The sequence below is a fragment of the Zootoca vivipara genome, chromosome 2, assembly GCF_963506605.1.
Source record: "Zootoca vivipara chromosome 2, rZooViv1.1, whole genome shotgun sequence".
Lineage (NCBI taxonomy): Eukaryota > Metazoa > Chordata > Lepidosauria > Squamata > Lacertidae > Zootoca > Zootoca vivipara.
Genome location: NC_083277.1, coordinates 73,688,570 through 73,701,328, shown reverse-complemented (window position 1 = coordinate 73,701,328; position 12,759 = coordinate 73,688,570). Strand labels below are relative to the sequence as shown.

The following is a 12,759-nucleotide window of genomic DNA, read 5'->3' as shown; positions in this document are numbered from 1 at the left end:
ATCGGCCCTAATTACTCCGCTGACTTTCCTGTTTTGGCAGTTACAGCGCTGGAAAGCTCCCTAATCACACAGCTCCGCTCGCTGCCCGTGTCATTAACTTCTAATTTATTTAAAAGGAAGGCAGAGTGCGGGGGAGGGGAGGGAAAAAAAACACTCCTCCGCTCCGACCCGTCCGGAGCCAATGGCGTGAGTCAGAGCGTGACGTCACGGCCGGGAGGCGTCTCCCATTGGCCGAGCTGCGCTTACTCAACTTCCCAGAGGAGGAAACGGCCAGAAGTCTCCCAAAAAAGGGGAGGAAAAAAAAGTTGCTCGGCTGATTCGGGGCTGCGGCGAGCCGAGCTAGTGCGTCCGGGAGCGAGCGCGAGAGATCGAGGGGTCGGGAGACCGAGGAGGAGGAGCAGCAACAGCAGCAGCAGCCGAAGGGAACACCGGCCGGCAGCAGCAGCAGCAGCAGCAGCAGCTCTCGAGGCGGGGATCGTCGCGAAGCTGCGCCGCGATGTCTTCTCCGTCGAAGGCGAAGGAGGTGTTCTCGTCCGACGAGGAGGGCCCCGCTGCCGTGCCCGAGGAGCGACGACCCGTCAAGGTGTCCAGCTTGCCTTTCAGCGTCGAGGCGCTCATGTCCGACAAGAAGCCCCCTCGCGAGGCGGGCGGCGGAGGCAGCGGCCTCGACGGGGCGGGCTTGGGCACTTCCAGGAACCTGCTCTTGCCGGGTCACGGCGCCAGGGAAGCGGCCAGCCCCGGGGGGCTTACAAAAACCTTCGAGACGTCGTCGGTTAAATCCGAGAACTCCGAGGACGGCTCGTCGTGGATCCCTGAGGCCGGCAGATACTCGCCTCCCCCAAGTGAGTCGTCTTGTCTCCCTCGCCAGGGAAGTCTGGGTCGGGAGGGTTGCGAGGAAAAACATCCCTCGGGAGGTGTGGGATGGAGGGGGGGATAGAGGGGAGGAAATAGTTAGCAGGACTCTTTCTCCGGCCGTCGAGGGACCAGCCGCTTAGCCGCAATCTGAGCTCACGCCAGAGCCGAACTTTTGGGGCAGCAGCAGCAAGAGGGGAGCGACGCTCTGCGCCGGATCCCTCAACATAGTCTCTCGGGAAGGCTCTTTTGCAGGGCGAAGCAGAAAGCACGATTCCAGTGAACAAGGGGGGGAGCCCTTTCGACCCCATAGCCAGCTTTTGCGGCCAAAGCCTTCATTTGGTTTGCACGTACGGTAGTAAGGAACAGAAGAATGACCAAAGAATTCCGCGCGCTCCCGCCGCTTCCTTAGATTGGACCCGTCCGGAACTGTCCAAAAAAACAAAAACAAAAAACCTCCGGCGGTCCAGACGCCTCGAGAGCCGGCCGGCTGTTCAAGCGCCAGGGACCCTCTCTCCTCGCCGCATTAGTCATGCCTTCTTCCAGCTGCCGTTGGCAAGAGGGAGATGGTCTTGCGCTGCCGCGTCTAAGTTGTTTTCTCCCATCCCCCAGGATGATGGATCGCAGTAGAATCTCTCCTTTCTGTCGCGACGCTTTTCAGTGACTCTCGCCTAGTTCAATAATTTTAATTTTTGCAGTAGTCCCCGTCCCCCCCGCGTCTTCTCGGTAGGCAGAAACCTGGCAAGGCTGAGAATCGCCGGTGGTTTCTTACAATCGCCCTCGGTTGCCTTTCCTGGTGCACCTGCAGCAGCGGGAACAGGCAGCCTCCGGCTCCTCTGCGCACCTCGGGCTTTCTCTCTTTACCCTTAACTGCGCGCCTCTCTCAATGAGGCCCATGTAGGGCCTCCAAACATTGACCAGGGACAGAATAAATGGGGAAGACAGAACCGGGAAAGATCAGCCGCCTTGTTTCTTCCTCACTAGTCGAGAATTGCCAGCTCCAGTGAACCTGGACGGCAGTTTCCAGGCTGTGAGGAAATGCGCTACCTGACAGCATTGCCCATCGCTCTGGCTTTCAAAGGTCTCTTTGCTTAAGAAGGTTTCTGCAAACCACACTAGGTTCCTGAGCACTAGTTTTCTGGGACAGTTTCCCAATGTTCTGAAACCTGTTTTATTATTAATAATATTTTATTTATGATTTTCACCATTAAAACAGTTGATAACCCAAACACCATTAAAACAGTTGATAATAACCAAATACTTTCCCCCACCCTTTCCATGGTTCACTTATATTCTAATTATCCCTATATTTTAATTTTCTCAGTTTTATATCTCAATAATGGTTACTGCTGAATTTACTCTGCTACTGTTATCTTTTTAATATGCTTACAGTGATTTCCCAAATACAGTCAATAAAACATTTCCAAACTCCCTTAAATATTTTTTTCATATTGATCTCTTATTCTGTTTTTCAGTCTTGCCATTAATGTTCTGAAATCTGTTTGGAGTCTGAAAAGTGTGGCTTCCTCCCTCACCCCCAACCATGGCTTTTCTTAATGCCTTTGATCCATCTTTATTTCATTTTCTACAATTTTCTCTTTACGTTCATTACAGAGTTCTTGATACTGTTATACAAGTGCATGCACACATCTGTCCTTATCGCAACCCACCTCTGCTTCATCTCATTCTTTGGATATTGGGGTGGTAGTGTTGATAATGGAAGGTACTGTGTTTCTTTTAATGCTAAATCGGTAACTGTGACGACAGTAATGCCTATATTTCCCCCCCCCCCCCCGAAGCTGTTCCTCTCTCGGAAAACATTTTGAATGCAATAGAAAAATAGTAAATCGATACTCTGGTTTTAAGTCTGCTTAATTCCACTAATAGAAATACGAACAAAGAACCTGATGGTACCTTAAATGTCTGTTGTGGCATTTGCTTTCATAGGACAGAGTTCATTTCATCCACCACAAAGTGGGATCTGTCCCACGAAAAACTTGTACCAGAACAAATGTGTTGAAAGCTTCCACTGCACACTTTCTTTAAATGCAGTTTACTTCTAGCTAAGCTGAATCCGAGTACAAATGGCTATATCCCCCCCCCCCATAGTGGCAAGGAAGAGTTGTTCTCATCACCTCTGTTTCTATATCAATTCCCCCCCCCAAAGGCAATCAAGGCCTAGCTTTCTCTTTTCTGCATCCCCTTGCCTTGTTACTTCATCCTGCACACCTTTGCTCAGAGGTCATTCTCATTGAGTTCAGTAAGACTTAACTCCCAAGTAAGCTGGCATAGGATTACACACTGACCACGACCACCCCAAGGCCAGAAAACTGCTGTTCATTCTAAATCTGAATAGTATCATTATTGATAGTACAAGCCTAACCGTGTCCACTCTTAATTCAGCAGGACTTGCTACTACGGTATGGCGTTTATCCCCAGTTAAGTAGCATTAGGATTGCAGCCACAGACTTCTTACCAGTTTCCCTAAGCAATAAGAAACTGTTTGTAATTCTAAATACAAATAGCTGGCAGAGGCTGAAGGGTTTTGGGTTTGTTTTAACAAAATGAAGCATATTTAAGTATTGACTGGAATTTCAGTGTATTTGTTTATAGCTTTCCACAGAATTATTTCACGTCTGTGGCGCTTTGCCTGCCTTTGGGTTTCAGGACATGAAGCCAACTTGGGTTAAGAGAACACTCATCAAAAGAATCCAACTCCCATCTTAAGACAATTTCACTTGAAAGTTATAGTTCATCTGATTTCAATGGAACTTTCAATGGAATGCGTTTCCGACTGAAGGAAAGTTGAGGGGGTGAAAAAAATCCCAGAGGAGCTTTCTGAATAGTGGAACTGCCATTCTTCAGAGTCTATAAAAAATTACTAAATTGCTCTAGATAGTGTCTCGGGTCCGGTTGACTCCAAAACTTGTTTATTTTCCACATGAAAAAAACAGGAGTTATCTAGTGAGAGTATATCTTCCCTGGATAATAAAATGAAATGAAAGTCACTTCAAGAAAATAGTAAAAGGAGAGGATATAGAAATGGTGGGTTTTTTAAAATGCACAAGTAAGATATTATAGTAGAAAATATGATATATTTCAGTATAAATGTATGCTGACTGTAAAGTTAACATTGTAGATTCTCAAATCTTTAAAACTGTTGCACCACATGACAAGGAAGAGTGGGGGAATTAATCAGAAATAAAGGGGAAATGGATTAAAGTTTTCTAGGTGTACAGACAGTATGAATAGTTAGGAGATCATTTTTTTATATTACATAGATTTTAGTATAGGCATCTCCGCCTTGACACAGCAGCTGTAAAACTGTATTTTGAAAGTTCCTGTTAAGAGTACCCATTATCTGAAAAAGTATTTTTCCAAATATCAGATTGAAAAGCCGCGCTTTCCCTATTACCACTTAAAACAAATGGCATTTAATCTGCTCTTCTTCACATCTGGATACAAGCCTTAACAGAACCTCCTTTATTAAAGCTGCAATCCTATGTACTGTACACTAATTTTGGGATACACTTCCATGAAACTCCATGCTCCTGTATAACTGAATAATTCTCCTGGGAGACACTGAAACTTGTTCTCATGGCGCCTTAAAGAGATTATGCGGTTTTCAAAAAAGCAATTCCTGAACTTTAGGAGAGCGTATTGTTTTCCTGAGCAATATCTAGTCGTCCCTATAGAAATAAGCCTTCTAATTAAGATCTTTGTTAAGCTACAAATATGTATGACAGTTATTAGCAAATCAACATGTGCTTTAATTAGTGAGGGCTTGGGAAAGACTGAACACTTCTCTTAATATGTTCCAGTAACAACCCACTTGTTGCATTATGTAAACAATGAATTTCATTCCTAAATGCCATGCTACAAATCACTTATCTTTGGGTATATGGGTAAAACTTAATTTACAGCACGATCCTAATATAAGCACAGGATAAAGCTGTGAGTGTAGTTACTCTCGCCACCCATTCTCTGCATGCATACACACACTTAGAAATCAACCCCATTGATTTAAATGGGGCTTCCTGACACATAAATGCATATCCAAGCTCAACTTTACTGTATTTTTCACCCCTTTAAAATTGCCTCCTTTAAAAAGACCAAAAAAAGAAAAATCAGAAGCAAAATCATCACTTCCAAATCATCACTATGACTATAGTGCCATTTGTTCTGAAATGTGCCAGCTATTTAAACAATCTTAGGTTTAATTCTATTCTAGACAACGTTTGCCTCTTAAACCAATATTTCCCACAAAACTATTCTGAAATTCTGAGGCTGTGATCCTAAACAAGCTTATTAAAGAGTAAGTCCCATTGGAAAGTGCTTAGTGAACAGACATAGAATTATACTGTAAATTTTCAAGTGGTCTCTTTAAGATTGTGATGTTTATCACAAATACTTGCAAGTCCCAATAACAATATATGCTGATTTCATGTCGAATACAGTCTTAGGATCCTGATGCTGGCAATTCCTATTTATGCCCTTTCCCTTGCTTTTCTCATAGACTTGCTGAGCCCTGAAAGTCCTGCTACCGAAATGTAAATTATGCTTTAAAAAGAGTCGGGACTATTACTATGTAAATTACAGGCTTTGGGTTGTAATGGAACAAGATATGAAACAAATTCCACTGCTTGTATTAGCTACAGATGTTTGCGCATATATATATTAGCATATGTCATAAAAAGTACATGTTGAATCAGTGTGTCGGCTTCCTTTTACATTTTTGTTGCTGGCTTAGAATACAGAGATCTAAAATGGTGGTGGTAGGGAGAGCAGTCAAGACTTTGCTCCCAGATCACAAGTCTACCATTGATTTCAATGAAAGGCTTGGCAATTAGCACAGTCACAGTGGGGGGGGGAATCCTTGTCGGACTCCCATGTCCTCAGGCAAACTTTCTGATAAAATATGTAATTCATGCTGGATAAATCATAACAACTAGTGGCTGGGGTGCATTTATTTCTATCCTTTATGAAACTTTAAAAATCAAAAAACCCACAGCCAACTACTAACTCGTTCCTTTAGTAACATATTCCACTTCCCGATCTTACTAAGATGAGCCCATTGGGGGCATGTTATGCACCTGATTTTCTGACCAGAGGTTTTCAGATGCCCTAGACTTTTTGTAGGACTCTTCACTAGGATACCATACATATTTCACAAAATAAGGATGACCAGCTGTTTTTGGCAACAGTCTGTTTCAGTAAGATGGTGGCTTTGTAGTAGATTTTTGGTTGAAGCTCTCCATGAGGTTCTGCAAAGGCCTGGACAGTGATATGGGGATGCAGGTGGGCTGTAATATTACATCCCATAGCATTCGGGAACACTGGAGCCAACATTGTTGCCATGTTGACAGTTGTTAAGGATATGAGACTTGTCAGTGTACCTTCACAGTCCTCCATCTGCTCACTTTAAATCTCTGTATCCCTTACAGCAGAGGTGAGCTTATCAGATCTCCTTTGTTTTTCACTAGATCTGCCAGCCAGAACCAAGTGCTAAGGACATACAGTTAGAATTAAAGAACAATTAAAGAACAGTCTGGGCTCAGGGATTTGTTTTTAGTACAAGAACAGTGCTTGCAGTCCTTTCACGTAAAAGTCTACTCCTCATTAGTTTTCTTATTTCCGCAGATGGGGGAAAGTGGCTGTTGCTATTACTAAAAAATTGGTCTTTGGGAACCCTTAACCATCTATTGGAAATTGTCCAGAGATCTCCCAGTAGATCCTGATCTACATTTTGCCCACCCTTGCCTTACAGAAACAAATACCCATTAGATTCCTACTGGTGCAAGGAGTGGAGAAAAACAAATCATGCAATAACCCTTTTAAAATACAGTGGTACCTCTGGTTAAGAACTTAATTTGTTCTGGAGGTCCGTTCTTAACCTGAAACTGTTCTTAACCTGAGGTACCACTTTAACTAATGGGGCCTCCCGACCGCACGATTTCTGTTCTCATCCTGAAGCAAAGTTCTTAACCCGAGGTACTATTTCTGGGTTAGCGGAGTCTGTAACCTGAAACATCTGCCACTGTACGTTTAAAACTTGCTTGGTGGATTCTAAGATCCTCACTGAGTGAGGGGAATAGATCAGGAGTATTCTATTCTGTTTTCTATCTGTACACCCAATATGTTTTAAGCATACAATTTAAAACGTAAGATGTGAATGTAACAAATGCATATATTGTACATGCAGACTCCTCAGGCACCTGCAACCAAGAGTGGCTCCCTGTCAAGTGTATGCCTGGTAGCAGACCCCAATCTGCTGCTAGGTGATGTGCAAAATAGCTAGGATAGTTTCCAAACAGGCTACTACTGTTTTTTGGGGGATCCCTGTGCACTGTCTTGAATACATTAGCTGAGCTTTTGAAGGTTTCAAGCAGGGAAGGCAAAAAGAATCCCCTCCCCCCAAAAAGCAAAACCTGAACTAGGATATATTGTCGAAATAAAATAAAAAAATTTCTTCCAGTAGCACCTTAGAGACCAATTAAGTTTGTCATTGGTATGAGCTTTTGTGTGCATGCACGCTTCTTCAGATATCTCATATTGCATGCACACGAAAGCTCCTACCAATGACAAACTTAGTTGGTCTCTAAGGTGCTACTGGAAGGAATATTTTTTATTTTGTTTCAACTACGGCACACCAGCACGGCTCCCTACCTGTAACTAGGATATATTGTGTAGATGATTTAAAGCATATAAAGAAACGTAATAGATTGATCATTGCTTTGATCCTGCATCATATTTTTAAAATAGGGGGCACATTAGTTTCACAGAATAATGTGTCTGCTACAGCCAGATTGCAAACATCCACATTATATGCAGAAATATAGGCTATGCGTTTTAAAGTTTGACATATCATTCCCACCTTCCATTTTAAAAAAGGGGTCCTTCTTGGTGTGTCAGAATTTCTTATGTTCTGCTTTCTTTCATATTATGCCCTCGCATGAACACAATCTCATGCGTTCTTCTTAAACCAACTGCCTTATCTTAGTGTTTTGATGTCCGGGGGGTGGGCGGTACAATTGGGCCTGGTTGCCTCTGTGCAGCCAGTAATGGACTATTCTGCTTGTTACCATCATCATCATTATCATCATCATTTTTTTAAACTATTAGCATGCGGCCTTTGCCCCACATACCTAAGAGTCAGAGCCATTGATTTAAACAGGACTCGCCTCTCAGTAGACATGGCTAGGATTGTACTGCTATTATCATTTATACCCCATCCATATGCTGAAAAGGAGCGAAGAAGCTGCTTTTGCGACATTTGGCAGCGATCATCCATTTCCCGCCCCCCCCAGCTTTGGTAACTGATCTTTGTTTTCCTTTCCAGGACACCTGAGTCCCACAGCCTGTACGCTAAGGAAGCACAAGACCAACCGGAAGCCCCGGACACCTTTTACCACCTCCCAACTGTTGGCTTTGGAGCGCAAATTCCGCCAAAAGCAATACCTCTCCATTGCTGAAAGGGCTGAATTTTCAAGCTCGCTGAACCTCACAGAGACCCAGGTCAAAATCTGGTTCCAAAACCGGAGGGCCAAGGCAAAGAGACTGCAGGAAGCAGAGCTGGAGAAGTTGAAAATGGCAGCCAAGCCCATGTTGCCATCTGGCTTTAGCCTTCCTTTCCCCATCAACTCCCCTATCCAGGCGGCCTCCCTCTATGGAGCATCTTATCCCTTTCACAGACCTGTGCTTCCCATCCCACCTGTAGGACTCTATGCTACTCCCGTCGGATATAGCATGTACCATTTATCGTAAGAAGATCAGAAAGCAAAGCAGCGGCGTAATCAGAGACTTTCTGGTGGATCTTGCCCAGTTCAAGAGTGCAGTACAAAAGCCAATTACTGGTTATTTTTCTGCATGTTTGTATGTGCCTTATCAAGTTTATAGGAGTTTGAAACAAAAAGCAGAGCCTGTATTCTGCAGGCTGGGGAACCAGCCAGGTGTGATCTCAACACTCAGAATCTGATCCTGAAAGAGAGGGGTTGGGTTGTTGTTTTTTAAACATACATGCTTAAAGTAATATAGTTTGTTTATATACTGCACATGGGGGTGGGGTGGGAAAGGAATCAATACTTAAATCATGCATTTTCACAGCATTTATGTTTCCCCGCAATGTTTGCAGTGGGGTGTCAAACCACGTTTTGTTTTTCAAAATAGGAGCAGTTCATTCTTTAAGGTGAGAGAGCTGCAGCTTGATCCTATGCATGTTTACTCAGAAGTAAGTCCCACTCTGTTCAGCGGCGCTTACTCCGCATTTAAATGTGGCTGTAGGTACGTTCCCATGTGTTGTTTGACTTGGTGGGGGAAATTTACGGTGGATATATACGTGGATTTTATTTCTAAGATCAACTTTGGAAATAAAAATCAGACTTTCAAGTAGAGGCCAGGAGTTAGTTTCTGCATTTCTGGTTGGGTTCTATGTTGCAGTCTAGGCCTTCAATGGATGTGTAAGCAGTTGGAGTATCTTGAATGCAGAATGCTGGAACATCCAAGCAAGGCAGTTATCCCATTTTTGGAATATAGTCCTTTTAAACTGCAGTCTTCAAATATTTGACCTAGAGTAGTTCCGTTGGAATGAATGGGATTGATCCAGATAAAAGGGACCTACTATGCAAAGGATTAATGCCAATGATAATTTTATTCATCCTTATAAGCAAGAATAAACTGCAAACTAAGACATCAATCAAATAAGGGGTTTGTATGTATGCAGAGGCCAAGAAGGCAGGCTGAGAGCTTGAGGAGAGTTCTGTCCTGATCCTGTTCTCCCCTGGTTTGCTTCAGAATTGCCACTTACAGTCAAGTACTTGACTTTTGGAACGATATCAGGAAGGGACACAAAATAGAGGTATGAAGAAAAGAGGTGTTGCTTTTCAGAAGTGTGTGTATGTGTGTGTGAGAGCGTGTGCGTGTGTGTGTACATGTCTGCATTCATGTGCAGAGAGACTATCAAAACCGTGTTGCAAAGTTGTTTTGTTTTTATTGCAATATTCTGTGTTTTAACCATTATTAGCTTATAGAAATGAATTTGTGCTTAAATGTTTCTTGAAACACCCATAGATCCAGACAAACAAACAAGCCTATGGGAACTACATAGTGCCACTGACTCTAAATACAGGACCCACCTTCCCATGCTTTTAATATTTTTTTTCAGGCTGGAAGAGTTCTGTTTAGTGTACTTGGTACTATAATAACCCATTTTTATTATTCTAATTATTTTATTATTACTATTGCTAAACTTCATGATAAAGTGTCCATAGAGGATGCAGACTGTTGAAGACAGGACTTCTCAAAGATGTATTTTTGGCATGTTTATAAAAGAAAAAGAAAAAGGGCCACATGATTTGTTTTGGAGTTTTGTTTTGTTTTCGCCCCACTACAAGCTGTGTTGTGAATCCATTAGCTCAGTTCTACCCTTTCACCCCCAGCATATTAAAATCCCTTTGAAAGGGATGCCTTGTACAATTTTATATATTTTATTGAAGATTTATTATTTCTTATCTCTTTTATTTAGAATTAAATTAAAAAACCTTGTTTAATTGTGTGTGGGTTTGTCCGTGCTTGGAGTTATTTATTTTAAAACACACGATGCCAAAGAAACTGTTATCGTTTGTGCCTCCTTTTTCGGTTCTTCAGAAATTTCAACTTGAACAAAGGCCAAGTCCGCAAACAAATTTGTGTTGCTGTAATTCAAATAAAACAGGCAAATCTTATGGACCCTCTCTTCATTTAGGCTGCAGTCCTGTACTCACTGGGAGGAAGAACCCATTGAACCCGATGGGGCTTACTTCTAAGTAGACATGTGTGGAGTTGTAATGTTCCATTACTGAATACAGACGATCAATACTGGGGTTTTGGCTTTTTCATTTATACCTGGCTTTGGTAAAGTTACTCATTGTTTACACCACTTAGTAAGTAGCAATTCTCCGGATAGAGTAAGATATTTTTTTGAGTCCCTTCAAAGTGGTGACAGAGCTGGCCTTGCTTTGATAGGACTTGGTCTCAAGTAAGTGTGTACATGATTGCTGCTATCTTTCTCGGGTCAAAGTGAAGGACCAGGTCGTTTGAGAAAAGTATAGGAAGAGAATGTCGAGGACTATATTATTAAGGAACAAAATCACTTTTAAAATGCACAGGTACCAACTGTGCTGAACAAAGGCAAAAGCTAGCCCAGGCCGTCCATCAGAACTTGCACTGGGTATCTGACCTCTGCCAGCTTGAAATTGACTTGGTAGCTGAGGAATTGTGGAAAGGAGGTAATGTCAAGCTACTACTTGCCCAAGATAGAGAACAACTCGATCCAGAAAGCCCAGATGTGTTGATGCTTTTATATACCCAAGTTGTTTGTGACTGTTGCCGGAAATCCTTCTCCTTGATTAGAGAGTGTGTTTTTGCATTCCCAACTGGTGACTAGCTGAGCTGAGGAAATTTATTACTCTTTCTTCACAGGATGAGAGACAAATTGAATTAACTGGTTTATATAGTCTGCCTTATTTTAGCTTTCTGAGGTAAAGATGAATTTTATAGGTCCTCTTGTTCCAAATACTGTATCCCTCATTACTGCTATGAAACGGTGGAATTTTTTTTACAAAGGAGCATTTATTTGTTCTATAACAGTCCGAACTTTTGAGAATGAAGGAAAGCTCTGCTTTTAAAAGGGAGAAACAGAAACAGAGGCGTCTTGGATTTTAGAACAACAATCCCCATGGAAAGGCTGGGATTGTTTTATTTTGTTTTAAAAAGAAGCTTTAAAAAGAGACCAGATCAGCATTTATCGGAATAAATGTCTGGAGAATCTTGACGCTACAGAGGGATTGACTAGGCATCCCTTCTGAGTCTTGATTTTCCATAATAATATGTGTCACTTATACTGCATTTTTAGACAGGCCTCCGTAGGTTTATGCAGAAGTAAGTTCTACTAAGTGCACTGAGACTTAACATCACAATCCTAACCATGTCTGTTCAGAGTAAGTCTTATTGAATTCCCTGTGGCTTACTCCCAGGTAAATGCGGCCTCAGATGCACGGGAATGTAGTCCTAGACTGTTCAAAGCACTTCACACACATTCACTGAGGCTACAGTCTTAAGCCCACTTAACTGGAAGCAGGCCTAGTGGAATTCCATTCCATTTGCTTCTGAGTAGACACGCTCAGGATTGTGCTGTTATTTTTATTTATGTTTTTGCAATAGCCCTGTAAGGTCGGTTAGTATGCCCATATGGCAAGTGGAGAACTCAGGCTGAGACGAAGTGATCTGCTTAAGGCCAGGAACAGAGCAATCTTATACTGAGAAGTAAACCACATAGATGCTCACCGGGTTGTTCATAGGATTACAGCTTGACTGAGTTCATGACAGAGACAAGATATGAACCTGGTTCAAGCTCCCATGGTGCTTCCAGATGGGAGCTTAATTTGCAAATGGGTCATTGGCCACAACAACAAGAAGAATCTGGAGTTTTCCCTAGGAAGGGTGAATGTGAATTAAATGGAGGGGGGGAAGGGCTGGCATTTTGATGCCAACGATGTTGTCTAGATGCCACAGAAATTTAGGTGCACGAGGAGCACCAATCCTATAGTAAATCATTTGGAAGCATCCTTGGGGTCCAGAGTTGCAACCCAGAGCAGTCGGGTTCATGGGGATGCAATGATGAATCTTCACCTGTAGCATTTTTTGCCTGCCCTGCAGCTGTTCGTCGCAGGAGTCTTGATGTGAAGAGACAGGGGAAATGTGTTGATCAGGGGGAACGCATAACCAAACAAAACGCGCTGTTTTCCCAGGTCAAAGTATGGAATCTGAAAGAAACCGGATTAAAGTACCCGAATCGATGTCTCTTTATCTCTTCACCGCCACCCCCTACTTTACCAGCCTCCTCCGCAGACCTTTCTAATTATCGTTTATAGC

General features: G+C 42.8%; 1 protein-coding gene across 1 annotated transcript; it reads left to right on the top strand.

Annotated features, from left to right (window-relative positions):
* Positions 1-263: 263 nt before the first annotated feature.
* On the top strand, positions 264-10,402 carry MSX2 (msh homeobox 2). The gene is made up of 2 exons (XM_035105315.2): positions 264-842; positions 8,192-10,402. Exons 1-2 carry the CDS (start codon positions 497-499, stop codon positions 8,614-8,616), a joined length of 771 nt encoding a protein of 256 aa, XP_034961206.1. The 5' UTR covers positions 264-496; the 3' UTR covers positions 8,617-10,402.
* The last annotated feature ends 2,357 nt before the right edge of the window (positions 10,403-12,759 follow it).